Below are 21,874 nucleotides of genomic sequence, written 5' to 3'. Positions count from 1 at the left end.
AATTTTAAAAGCTCAAATGCTCATGTGTGTCATTAGTCAATTATGAACAAGACAACAATTTGCTTAATTGCAGAAATGTCATAGTTAGACCATGAAATAAAACAGAATCGGGGAGATATTGTAAATTGCGCTGAAATTGCTTAGGGACATCCTGCAGCTGCACATCCTTCACTTCTTAATTGTTTTTCTTAGTTTATTGTTAAAACAAAGAGAGCCAATGAGTCGGCTCTGCATTGATATGTTAGAAGATGAATAATCCATTTCAAAGGCTACATGAACCACAATGTTTGTTGCTTAGAGAAAAAACACAGTTATGTTCATGAATATGTTTTTTTGTACCATGTTCCCAAATCCAGATGAATCTATGGACCATTGTTTCAGTTTTTGTCTGAGTGAGCAAAAGAGTGAACAAAATGAAAGCTACTTCCTTTTTTATGTAGGCTTTTTGCTTTCATTGTTTAGTAGTTTAAATGACACGTGGATGCAACAATCCAGCAGTCAAATCTTTATTTCGCGGAAAGCTTGACCCCCCACGGGACATCGAACCCCAGATTTGGCACCGCAGGGGCCCAGGGCAGTGACGAACAGCTGGGCGGAACAGATGCGTTTACTACAAGCTGAGAGAGTCTGCTGCTCCTGCAAACAGTGAACCGCGGTGGATGGACTCGGCGAGACGAGCACGTTGTCCGGTAAGTGGACGGGATTTGGGCTCAAACCTTTTTCATTTAGCGCTCGTGTCTCTGAACTGTACCGCGGGACTTCAACTGAAACTCGTGCGTACTTGTTGAAACAGAATGCTGTGTAGTTCGGCAGTTTAACGTGAACGTGTATAGACCAAGGTAGATAGGTCCTACTTGAAATATGTGTTTTCTTAATAACTTTATCATTCCTTATAGAATAGTGTTTTCCCCTATTCTTCACATAGGCTATGTGAGCTAAACATTAATGCATGTGTTAGGGTTTTATTTAATCCAGAGACTGTTGGGAATTAATGGCTGTTGTTTTCTTTCGAGTTTTCTTTAACTGTAACTAAAGTTGAACCATCAGTTGATGAATCAATGTGCAACAATTTATATTATATTTAAAGTAAATACCAAAAGTTCCCTGCCTGAAGCTTCTAAAATGTAGAGATTTGTGGCTCATCTCCAGTTTGAAGGAATCATGGAGTTTGTGAAAGCCATTTTCACCATGTTCTGACATTTCAATGACTAAAAGATGTATTGATTAATTGACAAAATAATCTACAGATGAATTGATAATGAAAATAATCAACGTTTGCAGCGTAATTGTTAGTCTACTATTATAACTGAAAAGAGACGTTTTTCCGGAAAAGAAAACAACATTCCTGAAACTATAGAGTGATTTACCACAGCTCCTCTGTCACTGGATAAATACTAAGTTACTAGTTTATTAGTTTCAATCAAATGCAATTTAATATATCAGCCCTGCAAGAAATCAGTGGTTGAAAGTAACTTGAGTAGCCTACTTGAGTATTTCCATGTAGCCTAATGCTGCTTTATACTCTGTTCTGCTACATTTCAGAGAGTAGGCCAATATTGTAGCCTACGTTTTACTCTTTTGAATGTATTTGATGGTTGAAGTTATTTCAGTTACAAAGAATACACACTGCCTATAATGTATGAAGTATTGTCTCCCCAGCAGCAGCCATAAAAATATTTTTAAAAATCACTCCACCAGCTGCAACATTAAAATGCTGCTAGCATGTTGATGCATAATAATAATCCAACTAAATGATACAAGGCTCATACTAGATAGGCCTACTAGCCTAATTTTTGATCCTGATACTTCTATAAAAGAGGCCTAAGGAAAGAGATGGGAAAACAATGGTTATAGGCCTACATAAAAAGATGCTGTATTCTTTTGCTGCATTGATGTATTTTTTGCTGTATTGACATATTAACAATACAACAATTATTTCAAAATAATGATAATAAAAAAAAAAACGCTTATGCCTAGATAGTGTGTTTTATTATAGGTCTATATTCCCCAAAATGAGTCGATTCACCGCTCACTCAGGATCAGTCTAAAGGTTATAAGCTGTACAAAGATTGGTTTTAATGTAGGGCTTTTACTTTAGATTTCAGGTGTCGAAGAATACACCTGTCCCTGAGTGTCACACTCTGGTTTTAAATAAATGGAAAATCTGGAGCTGCTCCCTCATGTTTATAGCACCAACATGATGAGTCTAAGCTCTTACACCGAGATGGTGTGTCTATGCTGTTAAGGTCAGGCCTGAAATTCTGTCTTTACTTTGACGGCAGAATCTGTGACAATCCACTCATTTACACACTAACACCCACTTTAGGAAATCACTTTGTCTCCTCAAATTTCTGAATTTTATACATTTTTTTAAACGTGCAGTGCCAAGTGGAAAACCTGTGAGAACGCAGCTATAGGGCTCAAAGCAAAACTTGTTTTGCTACTCAGGAAGCCATTGTAAGCAAATTATGAAATGTAACCACTAAACTGAGTCATTCTTGGGCATCCTGTGCTGACATGTTTAAAATTTTACGGTATGAAAAGACGGTATGATCTTATTTTTTCATTTAACTATTCAGTGTGCAGGGTCGTCGAGCTGGGTCAGAGGTAGTGTGTGATTGAGCAGGGCTGCAGTGCCAGGAAAAACCGGTTGGTTGTCATGGAGCGGAGCCCGGCTGTGGCGTGGACTTGGCTGCTGGTGGCTGGACTCGTCCTGGGTAATGTTCAGTGTCCTCTCCTTATGATATCGGTCTGTGTGCCGTTTGTAGTTGGAGGATGCAAACAGTCACTGGACAGGGATGATGATTATGTAAATTGGATAATGTCGCCAAGCAGCAGAAAGTTACCACAGCAAGTCATGATGTGGTTCAACTGGTTTTGGCAGATACTATAGGCCTACGTCAATAGGTCTGATACATATCACTTACTTGTAGTACATCAGTTTGTCTGGTAAATAGAAATACTAGTAGGCCATATGTTAAATGTATGAATTATATTTTACTTATTGGGGAGTTCTATCTTCAAGGTTACCTAAAAAAATCGAAGACAATTAAATCTTGCCAGGCAAAATTAGCACTTTATTTCTCAACCAAAGATCATGACAAAGAGGCAAACAATAGCAACGACTGAACACCAGGAACAGATTAAACACTGATCCAGCAGCATTGTGACATAGTTAAAGTCAAAGTCAAATTCAATTCAGTTATATATATATATATATATATATACACACAGCGGGTGAAATAAGTATTGAACATGTCACCATTTTTCTCAGTAAATATATTTCCAAAGGAGCTATTGACATGAAATTTTCACCAGATCTTGGTAACAACCCAAGTAATCCATACATACAAAGAAACCAAAACAAAGAAGTTCAGAAATAAAGTTGTGTGTAATAATGTGAAATGACTCAGGGAAAAAGTATTGAACACATGAAGAAATGGAGGTGCAAAAAGGCATGGAAAGCCAAGACAACAGCTGAAAACTATCAGTAATTAAAAAGCAATCCAGACCCTTGTCAGTGCAAATTAATATCAGCTGGTTCAGTCCCAACTGATGGCCTACAGAAAGGTCTCATTGCCAAGGTGTCACACGATGGGTAAAAGCAAAGAGCTGTCTCAAGACCTTCGCAACCTAATTGTTGCAAAACACAATGATGGCATTGGTTATAGGCGCATTTCTAAGCTTCTGAATGTTCCAGTGAGCACTGTTGGGGCCATAATACGGAAGTGGAAAGACAATCATTTCACCATAAATTTGTTTCGATCAGGTGCTCCTCGCAAGATTTCTGACAGAGGAGTGAAAAGAATAATCAGAAGAGTTGTCCAAGAGCCAACGACCACTTGTGGAGAGCTTCAAAAAGACCTGCAATTAGCAGGTACTGTTGTCTCAAAGAAAACAGTAAGTAATGCACTCCACCGCCATGTTCTGTATGCACGCTCACCAGGCAAGACTCCATTGCTGAAGAAAAAGCATGTTGAAGCTCGTTTAAAGTTTGCTGCACAACATTTGGAAAAGCCAGTGAAATACTGGGAGAATATAGTGTGGTCAGATGAGAGCAAAACTGAACTGTTTGGATGCCATAATACACACCATGTTTGGAGGAGAAATGGCACTGCACGTCACCCTAAAAACACCATACCAACAGTGGAGTTTGGAAGATCATGGTGTGGGGCTGCTTTTCAGCAAATGGTACTGGCAAACTTCACATAATTGAAGGAAGGATGAATGGGCTAATTTACAGAGACATTCTTGACAGAAATCTGCTGCCATCTACCAGGATGATGAAGATGAAACGAGGGTGGACACTTCAGCAAGACAATGATCCCAAACACACAGCCAAGGAAACTCAACTGGTTTCAAAGAAAGAAAATAAAGCTGCTAGAATGGCCCAGCCAATCACCTGACTTAAATCCCATTGAAAATCTATGGAAAGAACTGAAGATCAAGATTCATAGAAGAGGCCCACGGAACCTTCAAGATTTGAAGACTGTTTGTGTGGAAGAATGGGCCAAAATCACACCAGAGCAATGCATGTGACTAGTTTCTCCACACAGGAGGCGTCTTGAAGCTGTCATTGTCAACAAAGGCTTTTGTACAAAGTGTTGAATAAATATCAGTAAGCGTTTTGAATACTTTTTCCCTGAGTCACTTCACATTATTACACACAACTTTATTTCTGAACTTCTTTGTTTTGGTTTCTTTGTATGTATGGATTACTTGGGTTGTTACCAACATCTGGTAAAAATTTCATGTCAATAGCTCCTTTGGAAATATATTTACTGAGAAAAATGGTGACATGTTCAATAGTTATTTCACCCGCTGTGTATATACATAGCAACAATTTATAACAGAAGTTGTCTCATTGCACTTTTCATTTAGTGCAGGTCTAGACCGCACTCTTTTTATATTATTTACAGAGACCCAAGAACTCCCACCATGACCAAGCACTTGGGGACAATGGCAAGGAAGAACTCCCTTTTAACAGACACACGGAAACCTCAACTTCAAACCTAGGCTCTGCATTGGCGGCCAACTGCCTGGACTGGTTGGGGAGAGAGCATGATGAAACAGTAGCACAGTGCAAGTTCCACATATAGATGTAAAATGATAGTGGTAATAATGCAAATAACAATAAAAAGGCATAGTTATAAAAAGGAAGCAGGTCTTGAGCAGGAACTCGGGCGCAGTAGGTGGCTTGCAGGAACAGATCCAGACTCTACAGTTGTGAAGGCAAAATTACCTGCTGAAAGTGACAGGAGAGAGACGAGAATCCACCAAAACTATGGGAGAGGGAACTAGTTGAGTAACATGAATTAATAGGATAAGAATGCATACAGATGAAGAGGGAGAGAAGGAGAGAGGAGCTCATTGCATGGTTCAGATCCCACCTGAGCCAGCCCTATTTATAAGATTTATCAGAGAGGAAAGTCTTTAACTTACTTTTAAATGTGGAGATGGTGTCTGCCCCCAGACCAAAACTGGGACTACATTCTACGGGTAGCTCCCTTTCTAGTTTTGGAGACTCTAGGAACCACAAGTAACCCTGCACTCTGGGAGCACAGTGTTCTAGTGGGGTAAGAAGGCACTGTGAGCTTTTTAAGACAGGATGTTGCCTGACCATTAATTTAATTGATTGATCATATTTCAGATAGAAGGGCAAAGTTCCTAAGTTCCTAAAAATGTCCCTGAAAAGGTTCCTCCAACTGAAAAGGGTGCCAAAGTATTTATTTAAAAGCAGGTGAGCTACTGGTATGTGAGACCTAGTATGATCATGTTGGTTATCCCCACACATACCCAGCGGCAAGCTGAGTCAGCAAGATGAGTCGTGAAAGTCAGATGAAGACAAACATCTTGTCTGATGATCTGTGTAAACCTCAGGCCATATAGCAGTTACAGTCTCTCATAAATATTTTACAAGCTAAATCGTGTGCATCCTACATGGTTCAATTGGCATCAGATATAATTCTCCTAAGATCTGTTTTAATAAGTTCCTCAAGAAGGAATTAAGTTCTGACGTGTGGCAACAGCTCATAGAACAGAGCCACGTATGTCATTACTGCTAATCTGTCCCACATTCCTCCTTTTTAAAATTATTTCTGTAAATCTATTTCCTACCCGTTAAAAGCATCTTCCGCAAAAATATTGCATCTCTGATGATCTTTTTTTACTTTAACCTGAAGATAGCTTTATAACAAACCAAAAACTCCATACTTCCTTCTTCAGCCTCGCCTCTAGCCTTCTCCGTTGCAACCCCGAAGGCTGTCCCACGACCCCCGCAGCTAATTGGCTGTGTGTTCCTAAATCGAGCTAACGTCACCTGCCGCTGGGAGGCTGGAGACACCCCAGCAACGCACTACACTCTGCAAGTTCAGAGGGTGCCTTGGTGAGACAAAGCATTCCTTTAATATATTAGTAGTCATGCTCGAACACATACGAGTATGTGAAGCATGCTTCTTCTTCAGTTTATCCAGGTTTTGTAAAGCACTTTGTTATACTGTGTTTTCTTTCACAATACTATAATGATCTAGTGCATAGATATATTTACAGATAGGTGACAAAGTAAAGGGACAGTAAAGGGAAGGGAAAGGCCACCAGAAGCCTCCATAACAGCTGTAGTGATACTGACTGTTTTCAACTTGGATCTGGTGACTGTGAAGGTCATAGCATATGATTTACATAATTTTCATACTCATCACCCATTCAGTGAGCCCTCACGCCCCGTGTAAAAACGTTTGCATTCCCTTCAAGGATAAGGTTGCTGTTAATCTATCATTTCCTAAATGTCAACAAATCACATGAAAAGTCATTCTGACTTCCCTACGGTATCTGTGGCAGATGTAAACTTTAGAAAATGTGTCACAGATATGTAGTTTCATTTTTACAAAAGGCTCAGTTATTTTCTTAAACAGCTGGGCACTGTAGATTTTACGTTATTTTACAATTATTTCAACTTGGATTAATTTGGTGTTCTAGTGAGTGTTAATGGCAGCAGGACAGGTTGTGTGAGATTGATTCATTGATTTTTTTGTAATAAATGAACATGCCACTGAGTGATAGTGTGGCTCATTTATGTTTTTCATATTTGTTTTATAACAATGCAGCTCTATAATACAGAGGAATAAGATATATCAGGCTACACAGACAATACTTGTTGACTTTAAGGGAAATATAGAATTATGCTAGCCTTATCCTTAAATTTGTATATATATATATATAAAATCATTACTAATAATTACTACAGATATCTAAACAGCAGTACATTCAGTCTCTGAAATGCAACACATACATTTTCTTCTAATCCCTTGAGAAGTTCCTTAATTTGTTTGAAATTTGTGAAACCAATCTTTTTGTAGGAGTTTGTGTGACAAAGTGCAGAATCTATTATTATTAGTAATAGGTTGAGACAGAGGATAGAGAGAGAGAGGATGACAGACTGTTTTCATTTACTCTTTGTATTACATTTATTGAGAAACGGCTTCCATTTTAAATTTCTGCAGCCTGCTTGAAAAAATCTGCATTGTGTAAGTTTCAGACTTCAGATAGAGCTGAAATTAGCATTTTCCACTGAGTGGTTGATGAACAGGAAACTGACTGTCTGGTATTCTCTCATATTTAACTTTGATATCTGATATGTTGAGTTTATATTACACTTGGAAGGTTTTACAGCTTTCCTCTGATTGCCTGGTGATACTGTACCCTAAAAGCCAAATCCCAGCTGACATGGGGCGAAAGGCCAACACCTCGGACAGGTCGCCAGTCCATCGCACGGCCACACATATAGAAACACTCACATTCACACCTAATTTAGAGTCACCAATTAACCTACGAGAAGTATTGTTCACAAAGTTATTTCATCATAAGAATAATCCAGTAAATATGCAGTTAGGTGAATTATTTTTCATCCAGACATATTGCTCACTAACCCAACATTTATTTTGCTCTCTGCAGCGTGTTTATCAGTGTTTATGACAGATTAAAAATGACACAGTGATATGGGATTAGCCAAGTCCTCAACAGCAGCAGTAGCAAACCGCTGTGTTTTTGCATGTTGGCGTGTTTGCAATTTTGTGCCAGCATTGATAATATGCTGTATACAAAGCCTTGGGTTTGTTAGCAGCTTTGAATCTCACATTCGTGTGAGGCTTTGATGGTTAGTTTGATACACTGAGATGATAAATCGGCTTCCATCTCACGATCTGTTTATTGGGTAATATTGCACAGCATGTATGAGCAGTCTTGTGATGTGTGTATTGGTGTGTGTGCATACCCATTTGCGTGACATCTCTTTGTGCTTGGCATTTTGCACCTCTTTGAGTGTTATGTCTGCTGGTTGAGTGTTGTGACTGGCTAGAGCAGGACAGAAGTTGAATGAACATTGCTTTTATATAATTGTGCGTGTGTGTTTATTGGTATGTGTTTCTGTGCACATGTGTATTTGAGGCTACACAGAGCTGAGGCCTCAACAACAAACAGACCTTTGAATACGTTCACCTGCACCACGTCTGGCACCAGCTGCACAGTGATCACCGGCTCATCCGTGAGGTTCACCTTTTGCATCACTGTCACAGCACACGGTCACAGCAAGGACACACAATCAGCATGTCGGTGTCAGTCTGGTAGGACTGAAGGTAAGGTTGTTGTGCTTCTCCTAATAGCACACTTATTGTTCTTTTCTTCCTTCTCTCTCATTGTTCTCTCCCTTGCTTTCTCAGTGATGTTACCTCCAGTGACTTTGGACAGCATAAAACCAGTTGCTGGGAGACCTCAATGTCTGAATGTAGTCTGGAACTGCACCTTGCCTGACTTTACTGTTCCTGAGTTTCCTGTGTCTTTGTCTGAAATCAAAGCAGGAGACCTGACATCCCAAATTGAGTTCACACCACGCGGACAGGTCTGCCATTCCCAAATATGCCATAACACAAAAACTACACCACACCCCTGCATGAAAGCACATTCATTCATAAATTAAAGGTGCAAGGTGGCATTTTAAGATAAACATCCCACATTTAGTGGTGCCATTTCTCAAAGTGAAGACCACTCTCTTTTGATATTTTCTAATGTTAAAGAGATCAAACAGTTGTCTCATAAAATATGTGACACTAAAGTGGCACACAGTGTAAAAAGCTGCCAGGCTTGCTTCTCTGGTTAATGCATAGACTGTAATTATGTATTATTAGGGGTCCAAGCCCGAGTGGGCTGGGAACCCGCGAATGTAAGCGGTTCCCACTACCAGCGGAGCTGGGAACCCTATTGTTTTCGCTCAGATTTTTATTATTATTTTTTTTATTCTTCCGTGCATAAAACTGATACTGCGGCCTACACCGTAACTGCTGGGGACGAGAAACTCACAATCGACACCAAACTTGGCACGGATAATCTCTGGACCAAGCTGATGAAAGTTTGTAGAAGAAATTTTGATCTGACAAAAAATGTCGCAATTATATGTTAACAAATGTTTGCAAAAAATGCTAAAAACAGGAAATGATGTCATATCTTCGCTTTGGAATGGCCGATCGACACCAAATTTGGACCATTAATGTGGGACGCCCCCCTGAGGGCCTGTGCAAAATTTGGTGCAACTCGCCCCTAGGTGGCGCTATTTAATTCGAGAAAATTGTTCCTCTATGACCACAAGTCACATTGACATGAAACCAGAGCCGAATTGTCAAAAATCCAATTGACTTACATGCATTTTATATTTCCATAACACATGTCCGATTGATACCAAATTTGGAGCAATTCTTCCCCATGGGGCCCTGATGATACCTGAAAAATTTGGTGCAATTCGGCCAAAAGGTGGCGCTATAATGGGAGCTAAAATACCGTCGGACAATCCCATTCATTTCAATGGGATTTTCAACCAAAGGACATTTTGCCTCATAACTACGGCCCACCACATCGCACGTCCTATGGTATAGGACATGCCTCTGTACAATGACGTTTTCATTTCGCTAAATCACGAAAACTAGAAAACCTATTTTAATTAACTCCTCTGAAGCCGCAAGTCCAATCGCCACCAAACTTGGCACGGAAGATCTCTGGACCGAGCCAATAAAAGTTTTTATTAAATTGCTTCATGTAGCAACTTTCAAAAATAAAGAAAAATGTGTTTCTTTTATCTTAATCCTCTGTCCTAATTCTCTTTCCAAACAGTTCAATGTTCAGGTCAAAAATGTGACAGTGACAGGCTTCAGCTTCCTTGTTTGTGTCTTGAGACCTGACACCTCATACACTATCAGGCTTCGTCACCGCTACCAGGGCCCACAGAGTCCCTGGAGCCTGTGGAGCAACACCCTCCAGGGAAGGACTGGAGAGGACGGTGAGAGTTGACAAACTTGTGTTTTGTGTTTGTTGAAAGTCTCAATCACTATAGTCCTACTTAATAATGAAACCAATGCTGGTTCCTAGCAATAAAGATAACAAGAAGACTCACAAATACAGCAATCTCAAGTGGGTGTTGTGTTGGACTGCCCCTCAGCAGAGGACCAGGCTTAAGCTACCATAGGTTTAGAATTATGCGTCTGTGAAGGAAAACCTAAACTCCTCTGCAGAACTATGCAGAGAAGGGCGTTTAGAGTAGCATGTGAGCATGAGCTAATTGATTGATCCAACATCTGTTGGGAGGTGAGTTCAAAACGAAAAAGAAAAGCAGAGAAACAGAAAAGAAGAAACAGAGAGGCAAACAAACCACCATGCATGTTTGCCTACGTGGAGATGGCTGCAACGTATTAAACGGCAAGCAGCCCTACTGAGGTGCAGGTGTATTTCTGTGTCATTGTGGCTTAAGATATGATATGATAAGATATACGTTATTGTCGCCAAAGGGAAATTTTGTTTTGCACATTCTGCAGCTTTAAAAAGACAACACAAAATACAGAAATAAATATCTCTCAACACATGTTCTCATGCAACAAAACACACGCTCTAAAATACATTGTCACCTACAGTATATAGTAAGCACATTAACTCCTTTTTCCAATGGCAGTTTTTGATTGAACAACCCTGTCAGCTGCATTCCCCACAAATGTTGCACAACCCTTGCACAATGAGATATTGCACATCCCTAATAGCCTATGTATTGCATAAATGACATATTGAACAATCCAATATGTTCTGGTGTGTGTGCTGTTGTCAGCAAATTAGTGACACGAAGGAGAAAGAGATACGTACGAAATGTCTCCATCTCATACTTTCACTGTCATGCACTGCTATAGGAGGCGTACGTGAAGGCTTGTCTGGTTTTCATGGTTCCTGTTCTGCTGTATATCCTTTAAATTATCTGTCATATTTTTATCCTCCGTCCATCTACCAGCTCCATCTGCAGCACCAGCCTTCTGGAGGCAAGTGAAACAAACGGATAAGAACGGTTGGAGACCCGTGTCCCTGCTCTGGAAGGTTTGTGTGTGTGTGTGTGCGTGTGTGCGTGTGCGTGTGTGTGTTGAATTGTTTGTGAATGTGAGTCCTGAGTGGTTGTATCACTTTGAGATTTGGAGTTTACAGTTTAATCAGTTTTGAATGTGATTACTTTTTAATCACCATCTCCTCAATGACTGTGCCTAATTTGTTTTTATATCTTCCCGAAATGATTTATTGCTTAATCGTGATTCAAGCTGAGAGCGAACCTGATTGAAAGAGAAAGAAAGCATTTAACTTCTCTTCATAAGAATTCTTCCATCATCTCACAGCAGCTCACTTTTCCTTTTTGCTTTTCTCTCGTGTTTACACCGGTCAGCCCTTGCCTCGCTTTGTAGCCCGTGGCAGGGTTCTCTTCTTCAATGTGACTTGTCAGACAGAAAGCGCTCAGGTCCTGAAAGATCACGGGAGCTGCAGAGATTTGCACCACACAAATACTTCCTGTAGCTTGCTTCTCCCTGCCGGACGATGCTCCTGCGCTCTGACGGCCTCCACCGCTGCGGGAACCTCGCCAGAAGCCCGAATGTGGCTCCTTGGAGCTTCTGAGACAGGTTGGGTCTCACTTAAATTCCTCATGACATGACAAGGAGGAAGGACCATTGATGCTTTGCTGCATCTTCACCTGAGACTACACCCAAACTTGACCTGAAATTTAAGTTACTTTGATCAGTTTAAACAGGTTTTCACTGCGATTTACAGATGGGTGATGAAAAGTGAAGAAAGTCTAGTTCTAATTAACTTTTTTTGTAACTTTCCAAAACAGACAGTCCTGCAATCATGCTCACCTTATGCACTGATTGGCCAAGTGTGCGAAGTTTCTTTCAAGTTCTCTTTTTCCATTCTCCACAACCCTGCCTTTGACTTTTATTTTGTGTACAACAGAGAGAGTGCAGCAAACACATGTTCACTGTTCTGCCTGTCTATCACATGCTGCTACTAACCACCTACTCTAATCACATCTCAGTAGAGCAGGTTGGAGATTGAAATATAAGAAATGTTTAGCAACATGACACTATTATTATAGCAAGAGTGTATGCAGCAGCAACTGCTTACTCTCTGTGCCGTTATTCCCATTTTTGCAAACATAAAACACACAAAAAAGTAAAAAGTAGTAAAGTCTTTTGTGTAAGGCTACAAAAACAAAAAAGACACCTGGGGAAAGATTAGAGAAGCAGTGAGATCTAGCCAGAACGAGGCGAATGACGAAAGAGTTTGTTTCCTGGTTTCCTGTGGCATGAGGACTGTGTTCCCTGGAGTTTACAGTAAATAATAAAGAGGGTTCAGATTATTTTCCCATGAGCGCTTTTTTTTTTTTTTAAAGCTTCAAAGTTTTTTCTTTGTTTTATCATGACATTAACAAATACCAGAAAAAAACATTAAACACACAGTAGATGCATTTGGTACTTTGCACTAAACAGATTACATACTGAAATCACAATATTAAACTTCTCCAATCAGGCATTTGTTTTTTTACTGTGCATAATCCCATGCCTAAAACTTCTTTCTCCCTCATTTCTCTTCAGAGCCACCTCCCCTTAGCCAAATCACTGTGAGTCCACTGCATGACAGTGGCTTGGATGTTCGTTGGATGGCTCCAGTTGATTGGTCAACAAGCGGCTTTGTAGTGGAGTGGTTTGCTGCCAGAGAGATGAACGGCAGCATCCTACACTGGGAAAGGCTGAATAGTTCCTGTACAGCACTGGTCATCACAGGTAATCCATCAATCCAAACGAACTTAATGTGTAAAATATCATGTTCCTTTTGCCTGTATAGAGCTGAAATGAATGAATATGAAGTGATTTTTTTTTTTATTCATCAATTAGGAGTACCAGTCATAGTTATTTGGACACTGATAAGTACTTTCATCTTTGTGTTGTTTCAGAGGGACTAAAGCCGTTGGAGCGCTATGTTGTTTCGGTCAAAGCGCTGTATGGTGACCGAGGAGTGGGGCAGAACAGGACGGTCCACATTTACACACGCCAAGGAGGTACGAGATCTTAATGTTGGACGTGTTACCTCATGCCAATTTTTAAAAGTAGCTTCAGGAAACTCTAATTATTATTTTGTGGGCGTGTGATTGTAGGAAGGATCAGGTCCTATTTACTTTAAAGGATGACTTCCCCACACACAATGGCTCTCAGCATCAAGCCCATTCGTTACTTCACTATGCAGGATGTGGGCTCGACTCAAAATAAATTACCGTGTCCATGTTCAACATGATGAAGGAACATGTCAAGTAATAGTTTTTGGACAACAGTGGAGTTTTGCATTCTTGTTATACAGCTAATAATTGTTTTGTTTTTTTCATTGGGCAGAAAACACACATGATTACATGATTTATACTAGTAGTAGGTATAATGGAGTTAATTCAACTAAAACTGAAAAATGCATATGATGAAAAGATTGTTTTAAAAAGGCATTGGATTGGTAGTTATATGGATTAGTAGTTGTAAGGTAGTATCTTTTACACCATGGGTCTTTGCTATACTTCCTTTCTCCTTTCTTCTCCAGAGTAGGAAAATGTCTTCTCTTCTGCAGCAGTGTGCATAGAGTACACCATTAGAGGCTTTTTATATGTACTTGATAAATGGAAGTTGATTCTAAATGGAACAATCGATTGGAGCTTGTTTGTATAAAAGCTGATGACTTGCAAAAGGGATCAGACTTATTGGGGATTTATAACAGGACAATACACTAATAATGTCCTTCCATCAACATCAACAAAACTTTACCTTGAACTCCATCATTTTATTCAATCAAAGGTGATAAACCTCCCCACAGACACTCTTGTCTTTCACATTTCCTACTCGCTGTTGTATTCCACAGATTCCTCAGATATATTCAAGATCTGGCTTCAAACTGGCTATGAGATGTATTTTAAAGCAGTGGATAAGTGATAAGCCTCCCTCGGTCACACAGTGGTACCACAAAACGTATAAAGTTTTACCTTTAGAAAGACTAACTGCATGACTGACGGTTTGTTGAGAGAACATGGTCAGCCTTTTTTAATGTATCTACACCCATCTCTTCAGAAGGGGAGATGTGCTTTGACTGGAATAATCTCTCTGGTGAACTAGTGGCAAATGAGATGTAAACCTTTTTTTTGCCGTTCCTTAGGAATCCATTTTTTTGGACTTATATTATTATTATTATATGTATGTATTTTTATAATGCCATGTATGTATATTTTTTGCATTGCTTATTTAGTCATTCTCTTGTTTTTTATGAATTTGTCTCCAATATTCATTAGCTAAATGAACAGTATTGTGTTTTAAATTATGAGATTGTATGACTGATGTGGGGGAGGAGGAGGGATATAGTGATCGTTTTGGGTGGGTGGTGAAGGGATACAGAGGCAGGATTTTGAGATTTAGCAAAAAAGATGGTGAGTTTTATTTAATGTTAATTTACTTATGTGTATATTTTCTTAAATATAAAGCAATAGTCTACTAAATGGCGTTTAGTCACGACTGGTTCTGCCAGATATAAACTGTGGCTGAGTTATTAATCTTAACAAGCATGAGTCAGAAGAAGAGAACAAAAACAAGCAACAAATGGTTGGAAATTAATTCCAGCTGCTGTTTTAATTTTCATTTTGTTCATTTATGCCTCAGCTGGGGTGCTGATGAAGTCATGACAGTGACCCAAGACCAGGGTAGCTTGTTTGTGAGAAAATTATTTAAGTTTTAATTAATTGTTACTGTCTCTGCCTTCATTTGTCAGACAACACCAGATTAGCCTTATCAGACACCTTGTGAAATACAGATATAGATCAAGCCTCATTTTCACAACATGTCTTGTGGTTGATCCCCATTGCGCTTTCCCGCTCTCATCTCTCTGCCTGTATAGCGCCCTCAGCTGGTCCTAAAGTGGCGGTGCAGCGGATCTCTGGTAGCACAGTGGAGCTCATCTGGGCTCCTGTACCTGTGGAGCTGCTTCATGGTTTCATCTGCAACTACACACTCTACTACTCAGCTGCAAAGCAACCAGCCAAGAGTGAGCAATAAACACATCCAAGCCCACTGAGGAAAAGCAGCCCTTTGCTGACATTTGTGGTTTTTAGTTAATTGTGAACAACTTTTGGATGGTGTGCCAGTGAAATGTGGCACAGAGGATAAATCGCTTTTTTAGTCTTGTCCTATACTTTGGTTTATGATCAAATACTTTCTGAACGGATTACTTTCCCCTCAGCCTACGTTTTGTTTAGTCCTAATTATCAAATGTAAGCTAAATTATGCTGAACATCAGCATGTTAACATTGTGATTTTGAGTATGTTAGCATGCTGACATTTGCATTTAGCTCGCTCAAAGCTGTTAAGTACGGCCTCACAGAGCTGCTAGCATGGCGGTAGACTATTAGTCTAGTTTACTTAGTGACAGTAAGGTGTGCAGTGCAGGAAGTGACCTTATGGCCAATGCTTACAAAATACTGATTGAGAAATACTACATTTGGAACACTTGAATTGTAGTTCTGTGGGAATTAATCGGTTTGCTGTCTTTCCCTTTGCAAATAACCTTTATATCACTCTTTGTTTGTCTGTTACATACGTGCGTGTATTGGTATGTTGTTAATGCATTCAGGACATTATCTCAATCCCGCAATAAAACCTCTCCTATTTGCCTGATTAGTATTAACCCTAATCTCAATCTAATTACCAATTATAACCTTTATCCTAAATTTTAGTTTATATCTTTATGGGACTGGGAGTCAGTTTACATTACTGTTCAAATAAAAATATTAGTACAAAACAAAAACACACTTAAAAAACAACCACAGAGACTAGTTACAAATTATTTAGAGATAGATACTATAGTCTCTGAAGAGATGAGGACTAGTAAAAGATATTTCATTATCTTTGTATCCTTGTGAGGGAAGAATTAACTCTTTGTTTTTATGTTTTTATCCATATTCTTTAATATCACATTTTGTCCATGTTGTACTTGTTCATGTTCATTCAGGAGTGTTTGTGCCTGGTCACGCTCACCGTTACTCTCTAGAGAATCTGTCGCCTGGTAACTACGACATCTTCATGCAGGCCAACACTGACGCTGGAGCTGGAGCAGCTGGGCCCGTCGCTAAAGTGCACATAGGTGAAGACTGGACACAGACTCACCATACCCTCAAAGTAAAAACCATACACTGATAGATCTTTAACTTAACTCTGTGTGTGTGTGAAGGACCTGAGGAAATATCGATAGTGATGCATGCCCTCCTTCCTCTCATCCTGACTTCACTGACGCTGGTGCTGATGGCCTGCCTGGCACAGAATAAGAAGTAAGCACCAATAACATTTAGCCGACGCTTTTATCCAAAGCAACTTACAATTGCTATGTATGTCAGAGGTTGCACACCTCTGGAGTAACTTTTTTTTATGTTTCTAATTTTATAATGCTTTTCCTAACAAATAACCTTGTAGGGTGAAACAGAAGCTGTGTCGAGACATTCCAGACCCTTCCAATAGCAGCTTGGGCCACTGGATCCCCAAAACCACTTTGGAGGTAGAGTCCTTTGGTTTTCTGTGACCTAAAGGATGGTTGGTACGCGTTGGTACCTGTAGGCCTACTTGACTTCTAGATATTAAACAACTATAAATTATTTAATAGTTGTTTGTTGTCAGAATTTTTGTTTAATTCTGTCACACTTTTGACAATAAAAACCTCAGGAATTTTAAAACTATGTGTCAGGCAATCCACAATCAGCTAGGTTTAATTTTCAACCACTAGATGGCATCAAAAGCCCAATTTCAATCCTGACCAGCAGGTGGGTCACATTGTTGGGACAGTAGCAACAAGGAAACTGGATTCACAAACCTGTAGACTAGCTGTCCATACTGTTGTTCTGTTCCTCATACCAGTAAGAAACAAAATAATTAAATATCTACATTATGTTGACAGAGGAAGTAGGCCCCAGTTACACAGTTACAGATCTAGTAAACATACAGGTAGAGTCTACAAGAGTACGGTGGGGGGATGGGCTCTAATCAAAATATGTTTATAATAATGTACCCAATTGACAATCTGTAAGGTGAAAGGGGTCACTCATAGTGATGAACCAACAAAGAATTATCACCTGAATCTGCAGCTCCCATTAGCTTTTACAGAGCTATTGGGCAAGTCTCAGTTCATTGTTTAGCTCTGTTTAGCTGTGTTCACTCAGTGTTGTTTTTGGCCGCAGCAGGCAGCTGTTTTCAGTGAAAAAGCAATTTTTAAAAAACACTGGACACAAACTGCTCAATAACAAACGGCAGACAGACACAGTTAGCTACTAGCTGGTGATAAAAGTGGAGCAGTTAGCAGCTAAAGAGCCAGATATTTCCCTCAAGGGTTGGTACAGACCAAAAAGTGAGCTAAAAGAGCGTGTATTGGACTTTTCAGGTGACCAGAAACACAATTTCAAATTAATAAAACTCCTGGATGTGTAAGTAACAAGTTTGCCATTTCAATTTAAAACCTTGTGCTATGTCCATATTGTGTTCACAGCTTGTTTCTGCTGCCCCCAAGTGGCCAAAAATAATTTGGTAGTTGCAGGTTTGAAGGGGGAAACTGTATGTACAAAAATATATACTCTCCGACTAATTTAAAATGTGGATTTTTGTTTTTCAACTCAGAGTGTGAAGCAGCCTGCAATGGAAGAGAAGACCAAAATCAAATACTCAGAAGTTATTTTGCTTGGTGACAGTTTGCTGCAGAACTCCAACCCAGATCAGGACCTCCGCTATCAAAGCGCCTGTTATCTGCAAAACGACTCCTCTCCCTGCTACTCTCTGCTCCCGGTTTTGGGGACTCAGATACCTCAAAATAGCATAAAATCGGAGCAAAAGTGCACCAAAAGCTCAGTCAAAGCCAAGATGACCTCCAACACTGATCTCTCCTCCTGCCCCACCATCTACTCCAATGTCCTCCTCTCTGAGACTCTCAAAAATCTGTCTACACCTCTCCTATCCCTCCCCTATCCCCAATCCAATGATTGGCAGCACAGCACTGTCAGCGTTAATGATGTTAAACTCCAGCTAGGTGGAGACAGTGAGCCATCTATTTCTCTGCAGGGCAGGAGCGCCACAAAATCAGGTTCACCTCTTTCCCAAACAGATGAACTGAAAACCTTCCGCCTTTTTCTGAGACATCATCAAAGCCCCGTCTCCTTCTCTGACTTCAGCAGCATCTATCATTCCACCGTCTTGCTTTCTCACCAAGCTGAGGTCACGTCGCCCCAACCCCCTTTTTCTCAAAACCTCTACAACTCTGTCCCGTCACTCCAGTCTGACGACTTCACTCGCACCAATCTTCTTTCTAATACGTCGTTTTCACCTCACTCTGTTTTTGTGGATTTCTCATACTGTCCTGTGGAGTGTGATCCTTATATTTCCGCTGCTGTTTAGTTCCATAGCAGCAAAATAAAACGTTGATTTGTTTCATTGCAGTGTCCATAACAAATATGCACAACCCTGTCACTTGAAACAACTATTGGAAACAAATTTTGTAATCATTTTAAATCTGAATAAGAGTAAGAGATTAGATTAGAGACAAAAGATAAGACACATTTTTTAATGGTCAGTATCCATAAATGTTTTAATGGAATAACTTTAGGAAATACATTTATTTGCTTTCTTGCTGAGATTTATACCACTCTCATGTCTGTCTCTTCAATATGAATATGGAGCCAGCTGCTAGTTAACTAGCTTGAAAACAAGGGGAAACAGCTAGCCTGGCTCTGTCCAACATGCACCTCATGCACCTCTGAAAGCTCTCTAATGACCACGTTGTTTGATCAGTACAAAAACTGAATTGTAAAAACAACAACTGTGGTTCTACAGGGGATTATTTGCTTACCTTCAGACAGGGCAAAGCTAGCTGTCTCCCCTTGCTTTAAGTCTTAAAACTAGGCGGCCCGCTTGCTGTAGCTTCATATTTACCGTATAGATACCATAGTGGTATCAATCATCTAATCTAACTCTCTGCAAGAAAGTGAATAAGATTATTTCTCAAAACATAGAAATAATACTTTAATTACCTCAAAACATGAATAAGTCCTGGTGGGTATACTATAAATATTTTTATAGACATTGTAGTATTTGTGATTGATGTATTATATTTTTGTACATGATGTGTATTGTGAAGGTTTTATGATGTGTTTTTTGGCATTGTGCTGCTTACTATACACAGTTGATGCATACTGTACTTTGAGCCTTGATTTGAATACTGTGGAATGTAAATAACACAAAACACTGCATGCAACACTGTCTTCTACACTGATGTTTGAGAATGCCTGATTTATTTTTCTTAATTCAGTGCACCTTCATTTATGGATGTACTATTATATGGCTAACACCAATTCATAATGATCCCGAAAGCTTTACTTTGGGGTTATTGTGTGTGTTTTCACCAGGTATGGGGTGGATATTATAAAAAGAAGACTTTGAAGTAACTTAACACTGCAAAGACTAACTAGATTGCATGCCAGTTAGCATCATTTCATTTCTTCCTGTGTACTTTCTCCATCATCCTGCTGGTCAGTTTCTCCTGGTGGCAACTGTTTTTCTTTGTTGATGCAGTTTGTCTTGACTCCTCTGTGGCGCACATGCAGTTTGGACAGCGACTTTCTCACCTTGTCAGAGTTCTGTAAGGTGCCTCATGTTGTTCGGAAAACTCACATACCTCAAATTCAGACGTCTTTTATGGCTAAAGTGCTGCTGACTGGAATTCAGCCTTACAGTGAGCCAACTTTTGTAACTGTGATTACTCCAGATGTTTAAGTACCTTTCAGTTTACATTATTTGTATGTTTGAGCATTAAAATGTGCAGTCAATGCATGAACCACCTTTTCAACATTAAAACAGTGCATATGCTGTGTGATGATGTAATGGTTGGATTCATGAGTTATTTGTTCTGTGTAACTTGTGTGGTTGAAGTTGTGTTTTCAGCCAAGCAAATTACTTTGATATCTTCTCACCTGGAAAGTTTATTCTTTTTGTTTGTAGCCCTTATTCACAGCAGGAAAAGAACAGGAGTTACTAATAACATTAACTATGGCTCTGTTTTATTTCAAGTGTCCCAATAAGTCCTGTGTGCAGATAGCAGAACCTGAAACTGAAGCAGCTAAATAGAATTCAGCCATTATTTCCTACTTTGCCTATGAGTACAACCTGGGTGTATGGAAGCCTATGACTGCCAATAAAAGAAAAAGATAGATAAAATGTTGGAAATGACAAAAAATTGTAAATACTCAATCTAAATTACAATTATTTGATATGGATCAAAACCCAGCACAACTCATCTCTATAACAAATACATAGTATATTTTGACTAAAAGTAGAGGTCACACACTGTGGTTGAAAAAAAAGAATTTGATTCCCATTAGGATTTGCACAAAATGTATCAGAAGGCTCATCACACTGTAATGATTTTAGATTAATATCACTTGTTCATGCCCATATTACGGAAGCTCTTTTCTGACAGGAAACGAAACACAGTAAAAGTTTGGGATGACAAAAACAATGACATAATAAAGTGGTCATATTATGCTAATTTTCAGGTTCATAATTTTATTTAGGGGTTTTAAAGGAATAGGTTTACATTGCTGCAGCACCTTTTTTCACCCTGTGTGTTGACCGCTCCGGTTTCACTACCGAGTGAAGCATCTCATTTCTATTTGATCTTTGTTTGGAGTTGCACTTTTTATGTGAAGTCTATGGGCCTTTCCAAAACTAGACCCTCAACACTTCAACTCTGACACAGAGTGATCTCTGGTCGGAGTCACCCTCACAGCCAAATCAAGCTCCCTAATCCACGTAGGGTATAAATACAGCAGTCAACTTTCGGACGAACTAACCTCTCCCCCCAAAGTAAATAGGATCTGACCTTACTGCTGCACTTGCTCCTCTAATATTTGCATGAAATAAACAACAGTTGTATTAAGATTCAGGATTGATGTTGAAGAAAAGTGTGTTTTTAAAGTAATGAAACTGAAAGCATTTGTCATTTATTTTGTGTTTGTTTATGAACCAAAATTACAAATTATTTTGGTTAGATTTTGAAAATTCTTAAAGACTATGGCTTTACATATTTACAAAAAAGAAATATATTATTTTATGAACAGATTGATATTCATTGTAAAAGAAAAGTCTATTTGAACCTCTTTATCTTGTTTAAAAATTATTAGGCCTACATTCACAAATACAACATTTCAAAATAAATCAAACATTATATTGAAGCATTATATAGTCTGAAAAATTTAAAACAGTAAAAATGTACAAAGACTTTTTTCTTTAATGCCTTTGTTGCTTGTTATGTGATCCCCCTGAGTGCCTCATTGTGCCATGTTCTATTAAGCTGTTGTTTAATGTAGGCTATTTTGTTTTGGCTGAAGATTTTCATATGATGTTACGTCCCAGTAGGGGATTACGGAGTAACCATTGATGTTAAGTGACGAAAGTAAGGATGGGAGACACCGGATGAAAAA

General features: G+C 39.3%; 1 protein-coding gene across 4 annotated transcripts; it reads left to right on the top strand.

Annotated features, from left to right (window-relative positions):
* Positions 1-460: 460 nt before the first annotated feature.
* LOC123979466 (interleukin-6 receptor subunit beta) lies at positions 461-20,276 on the top strand. Of its 4 annotated transcripts, XM_046063389.1 has the most exons (15): positions 461-689; positions 2,580-2,717; positions 6,226-6,385; positions 8,443-8,630; positions 8,715-8,893; positions 10,156-10,321; positions 11,315-11,397; positions 11,735-11,966; positions 12,939-13,127; positions 13,298-13,402; positions 15,265-15,411; positions 16,375-16,506; positions 16,594-16,690; positions 16,833-16,914; positions 18,024-20,276. In XM_046063389.1, exons 2-15 carry the CDS (start codon positions 2,660-2,662, stop codon positions 18,792-18,794), a joined length of 2,589 nt encoding a protein of 862 aa, XP_045919345.1. In that variant the 5' UTR covers positions 461-689; positions 2,580-2,659; the 3' UTR covers positions 18,795-20,276. The 4 variants fall into 4 exon arrangements, with proteins under 4 accessions (XP_045919345.1, XP_045919348.1, XP_045919346.1 ...); XM_046063390.1 differs by lacking the exons at positions 461-689; positions 6,226-6,385 and having other exon boundaries at positions 2,590-2,717; XM_046063391.1 differs by lacking the exons at positions 461-689; positions 2,580-2,717 and having other exon boundaries at positions 6,274-6,385; positions 8,452-8,630.
* Positions 20,277-21,874: the final 1,598 nt, after the last annotated feature.

This window comes from Micropterus dolomieu, linkage group LG11 (genome assembly GCF_021292245.1).
Source record: "Micropterus dolomieu isolate WLL.071019.BEF.003 ecotype Adirondacks linkage group LG11, ASM2129224v1, whole genome shotgun sequence".
In the NCBI taxonomy this organism is placed as follows: Eukaryota; Metazoa; Chordata; class Actinopteri; order Centrarchiformes; family Centrarchidae; genus Micropterus; species Micropterus dolomieu.
This window is presented reverse-complemented; position numbering and strand designations above follow the sequence as displayed.

Bases quoted from the DNA above. Each gene is read 5' to 3' on its own strand.
- LOC123979466 (XM_046063389.1), top strand. From the start codon at position 2,660: ATGGAGCGGAGCCCGGCTGTGGCGTGGACTTGGCTGCTGGTGGCTGGA. The intron at 11,398-11,734 runs GTTTGTGTGTGT...TACACCGGTCAG, and splicing joins CCGTGTCCCTGCTCTGGAAG to CCCTTGCCTCGCTTTGTAGC. The intron at 16,915-18,023 runs GTAGAGTCCTTT...TTTTCAACTCAG, and splicing joins TCCCCAAAACCACTTTGGAG to AGTGTGAAGCAGCCTGCAAT.